The following is a 19,192-nucleotide window of genomic DNA, read 5'->3' as shown; positions in this document are numbered from 1 at the left end:
AGGGCTTCCCAGGTGGCACTAGTGGTAAAGAACCTGCATTCCAACCCAGGAGACCTAAGAGACATGGGTTCAATTCCTGGGTCTGGAAGATTCCCTAGAGAAGGACATGGCAATACCCACTCTAGTATTCTTGCAGGGAAAATCCCATGGACAGAGGAGCCTGGCAGGCTACAGTCTATAGGGTCTCAAGAGTTGGACAAGACAGAGGCAACTTAACACACACGTGTGCAACACATGCACGCATGTGTGTATATGTTAATCTCAATCTCCCAATTTATCGCTTTCCCCTTAGATCTTATTTTTTCATGTGTTCATAAAAGGGCACTATATTGCTAAATTATAATTTTTAAATATTTTCATAACTCTGCATACTATGTGCATGTTAAGTCGATTCAGTCATATCCGACTCTTTGCGGACTCTATGGGCTGTAACCTGCTAGGCTCCTCTGACCATGGGATTCTCCAGGCAGTAACACTGGAACGGATTGCCATTGCCTTCTCTGGGGGATCTTCCCGACCCAGGGATCAAACCTGTGTCTCCTGCACTGCAAGTGGATTCTTTACCACTGAGCCACGGGGGGAGCCCCTTGGTAACTCTATATCAGTATAATGGTTTCCTTTGTATTTTGACGAACTGCATTTTATGAACTTAGTGTTATTCAGAGAAGGAGCTCAAAGGCTTCATTAAACTGTAAAAGGACTGTGTCAGATTCTGGAAGCTTTATCACATCTTCCAGTCTTTTTGGTCGTTGGGTCACCTCCTACATTTGTTTTGTATCTGTTATCAGTAGCAACATAGCACTTAAAACCAAAAGGGCCTGTGTGCTTGGCTTCAGGGGTGAAATGAAGGCTTTCCCAAGAGGACTGCACATCATTGCAGTCAGACTTGGTGGGAGAGGGGGGTTGAAGAACCCCAAGGGAGCACATTTATGACACTTGCCCTTCTTCTAGATCTTCTCAACATTCAGAAAATTTCAATTAAAAATGCCAGTGCCAGACTTCCCTGGTGGCACAGTGGATAAAAATCTGCCTGCCAATGCAGGGGACTTGGGTTCGATCCCTGGACCCGGAAGATTCTACATGCTGCGGAGCAACTAAGCCCATGCAGCACAACTACTGAGGCCGCCGCTCTCAAGCCCATGAACTGCAAGTCCTGAGCCACAACTACTGAAGCCTGAGCACCTGGAGCCTGTACTGTGCCATAAGAGAAGCCGCCACGGTGAGAAGCCCATGCACCGCAATGAAGAGTAGCCCCCACTCTCCGCAACTAGAGAAAGCCTGTGCCAAGCAGAGATTCACAAAGAAGCTGGAAGACATTTGGCTTTTGAAAAGGAACACCCCTCCTTTCATACCCATGACAAGATCCCCGGGATTCTGAAGTCTGTATGTAGGTAAAAGTTAGTAACTGAGGCTCTACAGAGAAAATGGCAGCTCATACTTTTAAGCAGGCTGTAAGAACTCTGTAATCTTCATGTGCAGCGTGATAGATTATGTTAATAAACAACAATGCAGGGTACAAAGTAGCACACTTTATTATTTAGAGAAGGCGGAGTGAGAAGGCAGGGCAGAGAAAAAGTCTGAAAAATGTGTATCCAAATGTTAATAGTGGTTAATTCTGAGTATCTTTATGGGAGATTTTCCTCATTTTATTCCTTTTTGTATCTTTTTCAATGATCAGCACATATAACCTTTGTTAAAAACAAACAAACAAAGGCAACAAGGCTGTTTTCATTTCATAAGAATCAAAATGTTAAACAACTCTTGTTTTACTGCTAGTTGGAACCCTGAAGTACTACTTAACTAGCTTCACACCTCTTGGGGACATAAAAAGAGGGGAATGCAGAGTGGAAATATGTAATTCTTTACCAAAAAAAAAATCTAAAATGTTATAATAGAACCATGGACTTTATATAAGGATCAAATTAGGTCTCCTGTATTCCTGGTGAACCCGGCTGTGCTTGTGCACAGCAGGCGCTGGATCAAGTTCACATGAACCTCCTTCCTTCCTGTTACCAGTTTATTTCCGTCTCAGAGCCCCAGTGGAGTGCTGGGGGGTGGGAGTGGGAACAGGGCTGCTGGGGGTTGGGTTCTTCCAGATCTATATACTTCCCCCTTCTCCAAGTTAAAACCATGTATTTCTTCCTCCAATTCTTCTTCCTTTTCTATTTATTTATTCATTTATCTTTGGCTGCCCTGGTCTTCGCTGCTCTGAGTGGGCTTTCTTGTGGAGAGCAGGGGCTACTCTTCCTCGCAGTGTGCGGACTTATTGTGGTGGCTTCTCTTGTGGAGCAGAGGCTCTGGGACGCACAGACTTCAGTAGTTGTGGCTCTCTGCTCCGGAGTTGAGGTTCCTGGACTTTAGAGCACATATGCTCAGTGGTTGTGGGGCACAGGCTTAGTTGCTCTGCGGCATGTGGGATCTTCCCAGACCAGGGATCAAACCTGTGTCCCTCTGCATTGGCAGGAGGACTTTTATCCATCGTGCCACCAGGGAAGCCCCTTCTCCCTTTACTAATACATCAATTATTCTAGACCTCCTTCCCGGGGCACTCTCTCAGCTGTTTTAAATTCTTTAAAAAAAAAGTATTGGGTTTTCCAGGTAGCACTAGTGGTAAAGAACCTGCTGGCCAATGCAGGAGACATAAGAGATGAGGGCTTGATCTCGGGGTCGGGAAGATCCCTTGGAGCGGGGCATGGCAACCCATTTCAATATTCATGCCTGGACAATCCCATGGACAGAGGAGCCTAGTGGGCTATTGTCCACTAGGTCACAAAGAGTCAGACAAAACTGAAGCAACTGAGCACGTACACATTCATATAAAATGAGTATTTTGAAAACTGCATCTGTCCCTCCACAGCTGAAACACACTTTTTCAGTTATCCCTTGTGGCATACTGAAGCCACCCCCAAACCTAGGGACATCCCTGCAGACAAAAGTGGGGGTAAAGGGATATTGGGTGGAGGGGAGGCAGGAAATGCTGCGTGGGTTGCTCTTCCATGTATTGTTCATGATTCTGTGGGTCAGAAATTCAAGGAGAGCCTATCTCTTCTACGGGTTGTGTCAGCTAGGCCTGCTTGACCAGGACTAGGAACTCCCCAGGTGGAGTCCTGGTCCTGGCTGGTGATTGGGATACCTTCTCCACATGGCCATTCTCCCTTCAAACGTTTTCTCTTTATTCAGTAAGTTAGCCTAGCCTAAGCAACTTCTGCCTGGTGGCTGATTTCCAAGAGAGTAAAACTGGGAAATTCAAAGGCTTCTTAAAACCCAGGCATGAAATCCCATAGCACCACCCAGATTTCTACAGGTCAGAGAGAGTCATGAGTCATAGGGCCAGCCCAGAATCAAGGGTTGGGGGAATTAAACTTCACACCTCTTGGTGCAGGAATGGCAGTCACTGGAAAAGGTTATGCAGAATGGGAGGGGTTTTGTGACCATCTTTAGAAACAAGCTACTCAACATATCAATATTTTAGAAGATTTTTTTTAAAGAGCTTAAAAACTATGGTAACTAGTGTAATGAAAATAATGAATGATGTATTCACCAGTCAGAGGGGATAATTATTTTTTCTAATCTGTCTGATACTTTCAGTTTCTGAATCAGCCCCTGTCTGCCTCTCATCTCCACTTTACATCACATTAGGCCAAGAAATAAGTGCATATTTATGCACTTCCCTCATGCAGCATACGTGAGGGAAGTCCTCACTGTGTCACATTTTGCCAGTATTTCAGCGTGTGGCTGTTCCCTCTTAATCTCCATCCTGAGCCTGTAGTTCACCAGAGGACCACCTGCAGTTTTTACACCTCTTGTTCCTTACTCTTCCTAGAGGATTTCATCCATTCTCTGGTTCTGACTGCCATCTACACCCTGATGACAACCAAATTTTAATTTCCAGCCCAGATCCTTCTCTTCTGGGCTCCAGACGTGAAATTCCAACTGCCTCCTGGATATCTCTGTTTGGATGTCCCAAGGGTAACTTCAGTTTTACACGTCCTAAATCAAATTTGGCATTTTCTTCCTCCCCACTCAAACTTACTACCTCTCTGGTGCCCCTTTCCTGGGCAATAGTGTCTCGTTTTTGTCCTGTTTCCTCCAGTGAATCAAGCCGAAAACTCAGCAGTCCTGCTCCACATCTCCCTCTTCTTCATGCCTACATCCAATCAATTACCAAATCCTCCTGGTTCTTGGTGTCTCTATTCCAACCTTTCCATGCCTGCCACTGTCAAATTTGCTGCCTTTATTGCTACAAAAGACTTCTCACTGGTGTTAGACCCCAGGCTCTCTGATCCAGCATCCAAACTGGGCCAGAATGAATTTTCTATACTATCATTGCTAAAACCTGTCAGTAGGTCCCCATTGTCCTCAATATAAAAGTTCCACATCTACATTCCTTAGCAGGGCACACAAAGGCCCTTGATGTTTGGGGCTGCTTCCCTTAATATCCTAAACGCCTCATCCTAACTCTCAAATTTGTGAGCGGACAATTCAGAGCATCCTGAATCCCCACCACTCTCTACTCTCCACCTCCACTTCTCCTCTCCTCCAGCTTAGATGCCAACCAAAAGAGCTTTCCCTCACCCCTTCCTTCCTCACCTACCTAGGACACGGTGCACACCCTCTACTTAGCATTCATCACACTACAGTCATGGCTGGCCAGCTCACTTATTTCCTTCTTTCACTGTACTGGAAGCTCCTGTGAGCTGTGTCTTTTTTTATGGTTGTTTCTCAGTGTTCAGCTAGTGCCTGGCATATGGTAGGGCAATGAATGAATGGTGACAATATCCACTGACTGTAAGGAGCAAAGAGAAGACGGCTGGTGGGGACAATGTGTTTTAGTATCCATAAAACTGAACTGAGGGATCTTTATGTGTCAGCCACCTGCCCCACACCTTCCTTCGCAGTTCCAATTGAAGGAGAAACCAGCACCATTACCAGGAGGGTGACCAGCATTTAACTGAAGTACTGCTTACTCCTGCTCAGGGCTTTCTTTCATTCATGCCTAAGATGACAGTTTTCCATGCCTGCTGCTGTAATGATGCAAGTTAAGGGAAAGGATTAGAAGGGTCCATACTTTTGCCTAGGCAGTTGTCCACATTCTGCCTATAACCTCAGTGAATCTTCACAGACAACCTACAATTTTATTTCCTCCATTAAAGAACTGTGACCGCCTAAAGTGTCTGCACTGGACCACAAAGATGATTATGACATGGCCACCATCTTGAAGGAGCTTTTATTTACATACAGTCTACTTGGGGCTTCCCTGGTGGTTCAGACAGTAAAGAATCTGCCTGCAATGAGGGAGACCTGGGTTCAGTCCCTGAGTCAGGAAGATCCCCTGGAGAAGGGAATGGCTACCCACTCCAGCATTCCTGCCTGGATAATTCCAAGGACAGAGGAGCCTGGTGGGCTACAGTCCATGGGGTCGCAAAGAGTTGGACACAACTGAGCGACTAACCCACACACTCATAGTCTATTTGTCTTTATCCTCCCATCCAAGCCTTTTGAGAACAGGGACATCGCCTATCTTATTCATTGCTGTTGTCCCAGTGAATACAACACATAGTAGGTGCTCAACAAATATTTGTTGAATGCAGTAGATAAATGAGCAATACAATGCTTATTGAATGAGGATGTGACCATAGGCAAGGGTATATCTGGGTGAGAGAGAAGACTGGGAGGCTGGGGAAAGTTGGGGGCAGGATGGAATGACCTTTAACCTCCTAGGCAATAGGAGCAAAGGATCATTTTTTAAGGACAGATAATCATGATTGGTCCTGACTTTTGAAAAGCCCACTCTAGTTCCAGTGTGGAGTTTGCCATTGGCGTGCCAGCGGGGCTGGGGTGGGGGCTGTGTGGGGGGAGTGCAGGTGGCACTGATGGCAGCCTGACACAGAGGGACATTTGAGGGGCACAAGTGCGAAGTGAGGGGAGACAGACATTCTGCTCACAACTGGGGACCAACTGAGGAAGACCGTGAAGGCTGGATGGGAGACGAGAAGCCCATATGGGAAGAAGTAAAAACAAGGGCTTTAGTTTAGGTTCCTTTCTGCCTGAGGTGCCCGGGGAACATCTTTCTCCGAATCTCTAGGAATGCTGCCACCACCACAGTGTTCCTCCTACCCCTTTTCTTTCCTGTTTTGAATCACTCCCACAAGCCAGAAATGCTCCCTGCTCCTCAGCGTGCACGAGAACCATGCCAGCAGGCCCCACATTCCTGAGGAAGGGACCCATGGACCTGGAGGGCGGGCTGCGGCCTCCCCGGGGGCAGCTCCCTGACAGGAAAGCAGGCTGGGCACAGACAGGAGCTTCCTCTGCTGCAGCAGGTGCCCAGGGCCAGCTGCTCCAATCCCCTCCAGGCTCACATCAACAGGATGGGACAGCCCAGGCGGAAGGAAGCCCGCAGGGAGGGACGCCCGCCGCTGCAGACAGAAGCCGGGGCAGGGGATGAAGGGGAGACAGGAAGAGCTGCCTGAGCTGCTAAGCTGGCGCCCCTCCAGCAGATGCAGGAGAGGCAGTGACAGGCGGCCATTCAGTCCTCCTTCCCTCTCTCAGTGGGCGTGTCTAGCCCTGGTTGATCCTATTATTATTACTACTACTGTTGTTGGCTAGCCTGGGCCTGTTTCTAAAATATTTAATTCATTGATTTTCTTTTTTTTTTCTTTCTGGCCATGCCCCGAGGCTTGCGGGATCTCAGTTCCGCAACCAGGGGTTGAACCCAGGCTATGGCAGTGAAAGCACCCAGTCCAAACCACTGAAACGCCAAGGGATTCCCTAGTTTATTCCTTTTCTATACTCATTTTTGTGATTATGGGGAAAGAAAAGACACTTACATCATCAGCCTTTCAGTTACACGGAGAAGTGAGGCAACTGGAGGGGAAGGGCAGTGACTTCTGCCCCCTGTTAGCCAGTCCCAAGGAGTGGCTTTAAGTTTGTTTTAAGCCGCGCTATCACCCAAAGGGAGCCGACAAGGAGCCAAAGCAGAACCATAGGCTCGCAGTTCGGAGGCCCCAGACCGCCTCTGACCTGGTTCGGGATGGGGGTTGTGGAGGTGTGGCTGGGGCTTTCGCGGGACCGAGAGCAGGGGGTTTCGTGAATTCGATTTGGCGAGCATTCCCAACGCAACCCACTCCCTGGCTTGCCCTGGCTGGCGCCTCGAGACCCTAGAAGACCCCGCCCCCCCATCACCACCAGCAGTTTCCCGGCAGAGCGTTTCCGGAGGCCGTGGCCCAGGGTAGGTGTGGGGGTAGGGTCTACCTTTGAAACAGCTTGCAGACTGCAATTTAAACTTTACACCGAGCTCAAAACTCGGTTCTGCAACTGAGAGTCGGCTCCAGAGAAAGATTAAAAAACTCTGGCCTATGGCTCCAGCACCCCCACTGGTCTAGTTTTCGGGGCTTCCTGCAGTCCCCACACCATTCTCTCCACAGCCCTGGAGGAAGGATGGGCGGGGCGGACGGGGGCGGGCAACGCCGCCGGCAGTGCAGATGGAGAGGGCGAGCCAGCGCCTGCGGCCCGGGCGTGGGCGGGGGGGCGCAGGAGCAGGTGTCCGCTCGGTGACAGGATTCCCTTTCCCTCGCCTCCTCTTCCCTGGTGCTACCCACAGTTCAACTAGGCAAAAACCCAGCAAATGCTCCAGAAATCCAGCTCGGTCGGTCACCAGGCTCTCCTTTCTCGCCAGGAGCGCAAGAGGACGGGGCGATTCCAAATGCAAATCTCTTGGCTCTGGACCCTTGGCTTGCAGCCGCCGCCTCCCCAGCCTGGCCACCCGGCGTCCCGCCCACCCCGTGGCGGCGGCGGCCCGAGATGGGACCTCGCCCGCGGAGGGGAATGGGCGGAGCGGGCATCCCTCCCCACCTCCCACGTGGGCCCGGCTCTCCTCGGAGAGCCTGGGCGCGCCGCGGCGGCCGCGCCTCCGGGCTGGGCCCGGGTTCCTGGCGCCGCCCCACCCCCGGGCTAGGGAAGGGGACTGCAGGCCGGGGAGGGAAAGTGGGGGTGGGTGAGGGGTGGGGGCCGCGTCCACAGAGTCAGGTGGTGGCGGGAGTTCCCTCGGGCTGGGCCCGGGGAAACGCGCTGCCAGGGGATTGTGTACACGCTCCACTGACACAAGCTTCACGCTGCCGGGCAGCCGCTGATCACGCGTGGCCCCGCGAGCCCATTGGCCGGCGCCTCACACACCTTTGTCGCTGATTGGCCGGCCCTAGGCTCCGCCCCCACCCCCGCCCGCGGCTCGGGGCAGGCTGAGCGGCTACCTGAATGGGGAGGGGGGCAGACGGCGCGGAGCGCGGCGGCGGCGGGAGCGGCGTCGAGTGTCTCCGGGCGCCCGTCTGTGGCCAGGCAGCCAAGGACAGCCTTGCAGCCAGTCAGCTCGTCGCCGGCGGCCGGGCAGCCAACCATGCTCAACTTCGGCGGCGCTTCTCTCCAGCAGGCTACGGTAAGTCACCTGGGGATGCCCCAAGCCCTTCTCTTGCCTCGCTGCGTCCGGGGAGACCCCCGAGCCCCTGACATCAGCCTCGCCTGAGGACAGAGGTTGCAGGGGAGTCATGGAAGAGGAAGAGGGGCTTCCCGCCTGCAGACTGGGCATTGGTGAGGGTGAGTGTGTAGCGGAGCGGGGGGCGGGGGGGAGGTTTCTGGAGAAGCAGGCTGGGAGCTAGAAACGAAGTGAGAGAGGGTCTGGCTCGAGGTGTAAGGAGGGGAAGGGAGCAGCTCTGCTGGGAGACTGGAAGCAGGTGAGGGGTGGGGGAAATGACTGGAGGGGTGGGAAGAGTGAGGAGATTGGGCGGGGGGCGGGGGGCGCTGGCTGCCCTGTCAGCGAGACTAGGAGGCGTGGAAGTACAGGAGAGGGGGACGAGGGGGCCACCCTGCACCTGGCGCCGGGGGGGAAGAGATGCCTCCGTCTGGATAAGGAATGCGCCCCAGGCTGGCAGGGGGCTGCTCTCGAGCATGTGAGGGGTGGGGAGTCAACCGGAGAGGAGAGGGGGGACTCCCCATCTCGGGCGGGGTCTTGAACGGAGGCTTGCAGGACTGGGGCTACCAAGCAGATAGTGGGGGGGCTCTGGGGAGGGGCGCCCGGCGTGGGTGCAAGGGGATGGCACGCGGGCCCGGGGAGTTTACCCCACCCCAGACGTCTGGAGGGGACTCCCTTATCTCCGGAACAGGCAGGCAGGTGGCCTCCTCCGGAGGACGCCTTGGCGGGGGAGGGGGCCTCGGAGCCGCCTTGGCGACAGTAGATGGAAGGGGTGGGAAGTGGGACCCCAGCATCGGGGTGGGAAAGGTGGGCGGGGGAGCCGGGGCTGCGAGACGCGGGGGCCGCGCGCCGAGGCGGGAGCCGCCGGCCGTGGGGCCGCGCGCCTGGAACCGGGCCTGTTGGGGGCTGCACGTCTGGGAACTCGTGGAGATGCTGGGCTCGGCGCGGGGGTGGTGGGGGGGCCGGAGCTGCCGGAAACCGTGGGGACAGGGGGCCGCCGCGTCTTCGGGGCGAGTCGGGGTGGTCTGAGATCCCGCGGGCGGCGTGGGCGGGAAGCGCCGAGGGCTCGGCCGGGTCCCCGGGGGCTGCGGCCGAAGGAGGGCGGGGGCCGGGTTTCCGCGGGGACCTGGCTCCTCCTCCGGCAGCTGAGGCGGAGGCCGGGGGGTGGGCCGGGAACGGATGCGCCCAGGGAGCTTCTCGTCCCCGAGTGACCCAGCCCGAGCCTCCGCCAGGGCGGGAGCGAGGCCCGGCCCCGCTGTCGGTTCCTAAGGGAACGGCGGGGAGCTGGAAGGGGCGGGCGCGCCGGGAGCCGGGCGCCCACGGCCCCGCCCCTCCCCGCAGGCCCGGGCGCGCACGGCCGGGCGGTTGGCGGCGGCGCCCGCGGCCCCTCCCCCGGGCCGTCGCGAGGGCGGGGGCCCCGCGGGCTCAGGAAGTAGGTGAAAGGTGACGGCGCGGCAATTCCCAGTTCACGTTTCCTGCGGCGCCCGGAGCAGCCGCTGATCACGCTTTGTTCACATGCCTCGCCCTCCCTCCTCCTCCTCCGCGCCCCCGCCCTCCGCCGCCCAGCCAATCCCAGCCCGGGCCGCCCGGCTGGCTGGCCAATGACGGGGGCAGGGATGCGGGGACGTGCGAGCGGGCGAGGAATGTTCCCAGTGACTCACCCGCGAGCCTCATTGAGGTTAGGGCGGCCCCATCCGTCTGTCCCCGCCAGCGAGGATCTCCCCCGCCGCCCACCCCCGCCCCTTGTCTGCCTCCCCACGCCCGCGCCTCCGCCCGCTCTTCCCTTTCCTGCCTCCCTCGCGCCCCACTCCTTTTCCTCTCCCCTCCCGGCTTCTCTTCCTGCCCTTCCCAGCGCATACTCTTTCTGTCCTGCCTAGCCTTTTCTCTTTTTTTTCTCTTTTGCACTGGCGTCTTGAGGCTTTTACACATACATGTGCTGTCCGTTGCAGCTTACGTAAAAGGCGCGCGATTATGCAATTGCTTGTTAGCTATATTTCAAGAGCAGTAATAGCTTCTTAAAGGTTTCTACACGAAGGGTTTTTAAACAAGAATTGAGAACAGTTCCTAGCAATGTAAAGAATATTTTTCGGTGTTTTTACAGTCTCTACTTAAGCCAAAAAGTGGGATCATGTTAATGGAAAATTGAAGAGATGGAGAGTGGTAACCATTTTAGTACAGTTTAAGCAACTTTAGTATTAAGCATTAAATATCTGATGGGAGGAGTTGTTCAAATAAATACAAAGCGTGTGCTGTTATTTTTATCCTGGAGCAGTTCTTTAAACAGTTAAAAATAAGATTCTATATTGAATATTGCAGATTCCTTACAGAATTTTTGGCAGATTTTGGTCAAATATTGCAATTTTTGCAATTTTCTGATTTGTGTGTGTGTGTTTGTTTGTGTTATTGCATTAGCTGGTCATAGACTCCTGTTGCAGTTGGCTACTCTGGAAAGAACATAAAATGTTTTTCTTCCAAGCCAAGCAGTTCTCTTTTGAATGACAAGTGGATTGGTATCTTTAATCTTAGGTCCCCTTGATAGTAATAAGTTCCTTGCAAGGTTATCCATGTTCAAGCCTAAGTTTGAGAGGAAGAATGGAGAAGATTTTATCGCTACTACTTCATAGTAGGGATGAGAAGAATAAGTTTTATCTTGAAAAGCTGTGCAGATTGTAAGAAAAAAAGCACATTACTCTGAGTGTCATGTGGATGACAACAATATGCTTATAACATGAGTCTTTTGTATTTATAGGAGGAAAGAATGGAAATGATCTGTGAAAGATCAAAAGAGAATGTGTATTCCTGGAACAAAACTGCAGAGAAAAGTGACTTTGAAGCTGTAGAAGCACTTATGTCAATGAGTTGCAGTTGGAAGTCTGATTTTAAGAAATACATTGAAAACAGACCCGTCACTCCAGTGTCTGATACGTCAGAGGAAGAGAATCTGCTTCCTGGTACACCTGATTTTCATACCACAATCCCAGCATTTGTAAGTATTGTTTCAAAGATGAATGTAAATGATAATGCCTCTTACAATTTATATCATGGCCTGGACCGTTCTTCACGCTGTTAACCTGTATTTCTCTTCTCTGTAGTGTTTGACTCCACCTTACAGTCCCTCTGACTTTGAACCTTCTCAAGTGTCAAATCTGATGGCACCAGCGCCACCTACTGGACACTTCAAATCATTGTCAGATACTGCCAAGCCTCATATTGCTGCTGTATCTTTCAAAGAGGAGAAGAACCCCATACCTGCCCCCAAACTCCCCAAGGCTCAGGCAACCAGTGTGATTCGTCATACAGCTGATGCCCAGCTGTGTAACCACCGATCATGCCCTGTGAAAGCAGCCAGCATCCTCAACTATCAGGACAATTCGTTTCGGAAAAGAACCCACCTAAATCCTGAGGCTGCAAGAAAAAACATACCTTGTGCCGCTGTGTCACCAAACAGGTCCAAACGTGAGAGAGACACAGAGGCAGATGTTGAAGAGAAGCCAAGCCCTGCTGCACTTTATGACTTTTCTGTGCCTTCCTCAGAGACCGTCATCTGCCGACCTCAGCCGGCCCCCGCGTCTCCCCAGCAGAAGTCAGTCTTAGTCTCTCCACCCGCAGTGTCCACAGCTGGAGTGCCCCCTATGCCGGTCATCTGCCAGATGGTTCCCCTCCCTGCACACAACCCTGTCGTGACGACAGTCGTCCCCAGCACGCCACCCAGCCAGCCGCCGGCTGTCTGCCCACCTGTCGTATTCATGGGCACTCAGGTGCCCAAGGGCGCCCTCATGTTTGTCGTGCCCCAGCCGGTCGTTCAGAACCCAAAGCCTCCGGTGGTGAGCCCAAATGGCACCAGACTCTCTCCCATTGCCCCTGCTCCCGGGTTTTCCCCTTCCTCAGCGAAAGTCACTCCTCAGATTGACTCATCGAGGATAAGAAGTCACATCTGTAGCCACCCAGGATGCGGCAAGACCTACTTCAAAAGTTCTCATCTGAAGGCCCACATGAGAACGCATACAGGTACCAGCCATTTCTTACTTATGTCTGAGAAATTTGGGTGATGTTTTTTTGACAGTGATCACAAATGTAAACCAGGCATGTTAAGAGAGAACTGGCCTTACCAGCCAGTTCAGTGGATGGTATTCACCAGTGCATGGTCTTCTAAAAGATTTCATTAAGGTGTTTTTGTCTTAATTTCTCAAATGATGATTCTTTTTAAAGAAACGTGTCTTTAAGCTTTAAGTACAATATAGTACATAAAGGACCATGACCTAATAAATGCATAGTAATAAAGATAGGACTTTTTTTTTGTTTCAGGAGAAAAACCTTTTAGCTGTAGCTGGAAAGGTTGTGAAAGGAGGTTTGCCCGTTCAGATGAACTGTCCAGACACCGACGAACCCACACAGGTGAGAAGAAGTTCGCCTGTCCCATGTGTGACCGGCGGTTCATGAGGAGTGACCATTTGACCAAACACGCCCGTCGCCACCTGTCAGCCAAGAAGCTACCGAACTGGCAGATGGAAGTGAGCAAGTTAAATGACATTTCCCTACCTCCAACCCCGGCTCCCACGCAGTAATAGATGGATGGTGAAGAATCAGACTAACTTTAACTTTGGTCACAGCCAGAAGCCAGTGGTGATAGAAAAACGCTTCCGCTGCAGGTCTGTGGCTCTCCAGTGTGGGCTGCAAGCAGAAGCCCCACGGCCTGGGGAGAAGGCCCAGCCTGGGTTAGACGGTAAGAAGTGCTGCGGCCACAGGCAGGTCACCAAGTGGCAGGACTTGTTTCTTATCACATAAGAGAGAGAAGAAAGCTTTTATTCAATATTTTTTGAAGGTTTCAGGTGAGGTCACCCCAACCACCGGTAGCACAGATTTTGAACTTGTGTGCACAATTTGTTGTTTTACTTTCACCATTTATACTTGAGACCAACTTTTCAATGTGATTCTTCAAAAGCACTGGTTTCAAGAGTGTAGAGACTGGAAAACATTACGGTACAGAGATGGAGATGTAAAATTGGTTTTGTATCATCACGAATATTATTATCCTTTCCTAGAGTTACCTTGTTTACTATTCTTAGTCTTTCCATTCAACTTGTGGATGTAGTTGTTAAATATATCTAGAACTAGCATTTTTACACTAGTTGCTGATGTTTGGAATTGAGCAACTGTATATTGCTGAAGAGGTCCCAAAGAATTGGAATCCTCGTTAATTTAATTGCTTTGAAATGTAGCTTCAATTTTTTCTTGCGTTTTTGTTTTAAAAGTTCAACAAATGACTATTACTAGGTATTTTATTATGCTTTGAATCTTAGTTGGTTGCAGTTTCTTGTATAGATTTGAAAATTGTATACCAATGTGTTTTCCATAGACTCTAAAATACACTGCACTTTGTTTAGAAAAAAAATTGAAGATGAAACATATTGTAAAGAAGGGATATTAAGGATTTTAGATAACTCCTTCAAAAAGATGGCTTAGGTCATCAGTAAAGTACCCTTATGTTATGAGGATATAACATGTGCTTTATTGAATTAGAAAGTTAGTGACCATTATTCACAAATGGATAAATGTCCTGTTAATTTATAGAAGTTTTTTTGGGGGGAGGGGAGAATGTGGAACAAGATAGGTAGAAAAATAGAACATTCACTTTTGTTAACAGTATTTCTGTTATATTCTGTTGTGTAGTGGATGATGTAAAACAAAAGTCAACTGTTGAAAACATGTAGTGAAACTGTCGCTGTGTCTTTCCATTTAACATTTTTCTCTATATTGGGTATAGATTTCTGCCATCAAAACTTTGGACCCTTGGAAAACAAAAAAGAACTTTTAATTAAAAAAAATCCTTGTGATTTACAATTTGCACAATATTTCTTTTGTTGTACTTTATATCTTGTTTACAATAAAGAATTTCCTTTGGTATATACAATTGGTTGATTGTATTTGTTGAAAACTATTTTCACTTTAACCTTGACGTTGATCACTGTGGAGCTAAGATTTATGGTTAATTTCTCTTAAGAACCTCATTCAAAATTGAGGTTTTTGAATGCAGGAGTTTATCTTTCACATGAGTAATCAAATTGGTGAGTATGCAGAGCAAGGACAGGGAAGTCCCTGGTGGTCAAAAGGTTAGGATAGGACTTGGCACTCCTTGCCAGGGGCCTGGGTTGGGGAGCTAAGATCCTGCAAGTCACCTGAGGTGGCCAAAATAATAATGATAAAATCTAATTTTAAAAAAGACAAGATATCTACCTATATATTTGTTGACAATACGTGAGCCTGCCTTTTCTAAGAAAGCAATCCATTTTAATTTTTAAACATTTTTGTACGTTTTGGTGATTTAGGGTTGAAATACAGCCCCAGCTTTCCGTAAAACCTTAAGTGGCACCGAATTAGAGAACAGCACAGTGAGTAATTACAAGTTATGAGATTGCTGTAAAATGAAAAGAAGGCTGACCTATTAAATAGAGTAAATTACTCATCTCTAGAAGTTAGATTAACTCAGACCATTAAGTGAGAGCTTAAATGCAATAAGCATACCAGCACTTAAGCTGCATGAAAGCTAATACACCTCCGAAGAGATGCGCTCACTAGTCACTCATGAGTACAACTAGAAGATGTAAATGCCACTTGGTCTATGGTGTATAATTTTGGAGATTAGTACTTTAATTTGCTCTGAGATCACCTTGTCATGAGACAACATCTTCCACGGTGTTCAACTTACTGGTTGACCTGGTCTGGCTCGCTGCTGAGTGCCATGGCGAGGGGCAGTGTGCTCACTTGGCACCAAGTGTAGGACAGGCATCCTGACCCCTCCAGGCACCTGCTGCTGCTTTTCCAGGAAACATACCAACTAAGCACAGTGCAGCTGCTGGAGGGGGCCTTGCCATTGTGTAGTGTCTTGTGTTGGGACCTGCACCGTCCTAATCCCTAGGGTTTCTCAGAGTGGCAGGTCTTCAAAGTGGGAAGAGAGGGAGAGGGCTGAAGCATTCTCTGCCTGGCCCAAAGCCAGTCTGTGGTAATGACAAAGCCAGTGGAACTGGGCCACCCACTGCTATGTTCTGCCCAATCCTAGTTGACACCTGACACTTTTCCTTAGAAATCTTGTAAATCAGATTATTTGAATAAAGTATTATCTTTGAGTTCAGTGTTGAGGCAGACTCTGATCTTGATGCAAAAGTTGCCCCCAGACAAGTGCCATTTGTAGCATGTTATAATAACATGGTATTAAGAGTAGCTTTGTGCTGTACTTAGTCACTCAGTCATGTTTGACTCTGTGACCCCATGAGCAGTAGCCTGCCAGGCTCCTCTGTCCATGGGGATTCTCCAGGCAAGAGTACTGGAGTGGGTTGCCATGCCCTCCTGCAGGGGATCTTCCCAACCCAGGGATCGAACCCAGGTCTCTCACAGGTAGGCAGATTCTTTACTATCTAAGCCATCAGGGAGGACCAGTGTAGCTTTCAGTTCAGTTTAGTTCAGTCGCTCAGTCCTTTGCGACCCCATGAACCACAGAACGCCAGGCCTTCCTGTCCATCACCAAGTCCCGGAGTTCACCCAAACCAATGTTCATTGAGTCGGTGACGCCATCCAACTATCTCATCCTCTGTCGTTCCCCTTCTCCTCCTGCCCTCAATCTTTCCCAGCATCAGGGTCTTTTCCAATGAGTCAGCTCTTCGCGTCAGTTGGCCAAAGTATTGGAGTTTCAGCTTCAACATCAGTCCTTCCAATGAACACCCAGGACTGATCTCCTTTAGGATGGACTGGTTGGATCTCCTTGCAGTCCAAGGGACTCTCAAGAGTCTTCTCCAACACCATAGTTCAAAAGCATCAATTCTTCAGCGCTCAGCTTTCTTTATAGTCCAACTCACATCCACTCATGACCACTGGAAAAATCATAGCCTTGACTAGACGGACCTTTGTTGGCAAAGTAATGTCTCTGCTTTTGAATATGCTGTCTAGGTTGGTCATAACTTTCCTTCCAAGGAGTAAGTGTCTTTTAATTTCATGGCTGCAATCACCATCTGCAGTGATTTTGGAGCCCCCCAAAATAAAATCAGCCACTGTTTCCACTGTATCCCCATCTATTCGCCATGAAGTGATAGGACCGGATACCTTGATCTTACTTTTCTGAATGTTGAGCTTTAAGCCAACTTTTTCACTCTCCACTTTCACTTTCATCAAGAGGTTCTTCAGTTCTTCACTTTCTGCCATAAGGGTGGTGTCATCTGCATATCTGAGGTGATTGATATTTCTCCCGGCAATCTTGATTCCAGCTTGTGCTTCTTCCAGTCCAACGTTTCTCATGATGTACTCTGCATATAAGTTAAATAAGCAGGGTGACAATATACAGCCTTGACGTACTCGTTTTCCTATTTGGAACCAGTCTGTTGTTCCATGTCCAGTTCTAACTGTTGCTTCCTGACCTGCATACAAATTTCTCAAGAGGCAGATCAGGTGGTCTGGTATTCCCATCTCTTGAAGAATTTTCCACAGTTTATTGTGATCCACACAATCAAAGGCTTTGGCATAGTCAATAAAGCAGAAATAGATGTTTTTCTGGAACTTTCTTGCTTTTTCGATGATCCAGTGGATGTTGGCAATTTGATCTCTGGTTCCTCTGCCTTTTCTAAAACCAGCTTGAACATCTGGAATTTCACAGTTCACATATTGCTGAAGCCTGGCTTGGAGAATTTTGAGCATTACTTTACTAGCATGTGAGATGAGTGCAATTGTGCAGTAGTTTGAGCATTCTTCGGCATTTCCTTTCTTTGGGATTGGAATGAAAACTGACCTTTTCCAGTCCTGTGGCCATTGCTGAGTTTTCCAGATTTGCTGGCATATTGAGTGCAGCACTTTCACAGCATCATCTTTCAGGATTTGAAATAGTTCAACTGGAATTCCATCACCTCCACTAGCTTTGTTCGTAGTGATGCTTTCTAAGGCCCACTTGACTTCACATTCCAGGATATCTGGCTCTAGGTGAGTGATCACACCATTGTGATTATCTGGGTCGTGAAGATCTTTTTTGTACAGTTCTTCTGTGTGTTCTTGCCACCTCTTAGTATCTTCTGTTTCTGTTAGGTCCATACTGTTTCTGGCCCTTTATCGAGCCCATCTTTGCATGAGATGTTCCCTTGGTATCTCTAATTTTCTTGAAGAGATCTCTAGTGTTTCCCATTCTGTTGTTTTCCTCTATTTCTTTGCATTGATCGCTGAGGAAGGCTTTCTTATCTCTCCTTGCTATTCTTTGGAACTCTGCATTCAAATGGGTATATCTTTCCTTTTCTCCTTTGCTTTTCGCTTCTCCTCTTCACAGCTATTTGTAAGGCCTCCTCAGACAGCCATTTTGCCTTTTTGCATTTCTTTTTCTTGGGGATGGTCTTGATCCCTGTGTAGCTTTAGTGTGTCATATTTGGCTGTTTCCTGTCTGATTTATATACTGAGTTGAACTGTTTGAAATAGCTGGTATTCAGCTCTCTTAACAGTTAATTCTTTAAATTTTTAAAAAAACACGGCTGTGCCGAGTCTTGTTGCTGCTGGTGGGTTTTCTCGAGTTGTGCGTGGGTGACACTCTGTAGTTGTATCAGGCTTCTCATCACAGTGGCTCCTCTTGTTGCAGAGCACAGGTTCCAGGGCACAGGCTTCAGTAGTTGTGGCCCATGCGCTTAGGTGCTCCACGGCACGTGGAGTCTTCCCAGACCAGGGATCGAATCCACGTCCCTTGCATTGGCAGATGGATTCTTAACCACTGGACCACCAGGGAAGTCCAAGTGTTAATTCTTTTTAGATAATGTAGATTTATAGAGAGAAAGTTATAAAGATAGAGTTACCATATATGCTTAATCCAGCTTCCTCTTTTGATTAACATCTTACATAGCCATAGAACATTTATGAAAATGAAGAAATTCACCTTAGTACAGTGTTACTAACTGAACTACATTTGGGTTTCACTATTTTTTCTACTGATGTCTTCTTGCTATTACAGGACCTAATCCAAGGTCTCAAGTTGCATTAAGTTGTCAGGCTCCACAGGCTCCTCCAATCTATGGTTATGCCTTGGTCTTCTCTCATCTCTTTGGAACAGTTGTTATTTAGTCGCCAAGTCATGTCCAACTCTTTGAGACCCCATGGACTGTATGTAGCCCACCAGGCTCCTCTGTCCATGGCATTCTCCAGGCAAGGATACTGGAGTGGGTTGCCCTTTCGTCTTCAACGGATCTTCCAGACCCAGGAATCAAATCCACGTCTCCTGCACTGTATTCTTTACCACTTTAGGTAAATACCACTGTATTCTTTATCCACCAGAGAAGCCCCTTTGGAACAGTGCTTGTCAGTTATTTCTGCCTCTCACTTTGGGTCTGTCTGATTTTTTTTTATGATTAGATTGAGGTTATGCGTTAATTGGGAAGGTACCGCAGAGTGATAATGTCCTTAGAGCATCATATCAAGGAATACATGATGTCATTCTGTATTACTGAAAACGTTAACCTTCACCACATGGCTAAGGTGGTGATACCTGCTGGAATTTTCCATTGTAAATTGACCATTTCTTGATATATAATTATTACATATTTAGAAGGAGATACTTTATACCAACAACCTATTTCTGCTTCGACTTTTCCCCACTCACTTTACTATCCTTAAGTGGATCTCGATCGAGGCAGTTATTACTGTGATACATTAATGGTGATTTCTTATTTCCTTCATTATTTATTGATCAGAATTTCTGTGTGAAAGAGTCGTGACTTC

At 48.9% G+C, this 19,192-nt stretch overlaps 1 protein-coding gene across 1 annotated transcript; it reads left to right on the top strand.

Annotated features, from left to right (window-relative positions):
- Positions 1-8,046: 8,046 nt before the first annotated feature.
- KLF10 (KLF transcription factor 10) lies at positions 8,047-14,375 on the top strand. The gene is made up of 4 exons (XM_005899372.2): positions 8,047-8,428; positions 11,211-11,447; positions 11,554-12,469; positions 12,767-14,375. The coding sequence occupies exons 1-4, from the start codon at positions 8,390-8,392 to the stop codon at positions 13,024-13,026; spliced, it is 1,452 nt and encodes a 483-aa protein (XP_005899434.1). The 5' UTR covers positions 8,047-8,389; the 3' UTR covers positions 13,027-14,375.
- The last annotated feature ends 4,817 nt before the right edge of the window (positions 14,376-19,192 follow it).

The sequence above is a fragment of the Bos mutus genome, chromosome 14 (genome assembly GCF_027580195.1).
Source record: "Bos mutus isolate GX-2022 chromosome 14, NWIPB_WYAK_1.1, whole genome shotgun sequence".
Classification (NCBI taxonomy): Eukaryota; Metazoa; Chordata; class Mammalia; order Artiodactyla; family Bovidae; genus Bos; species Bos mutus.
Note: the sequence above shows the minus strand (reverse complement) of the source record. Positions and strands in the feature narration are given on the sequence as shown.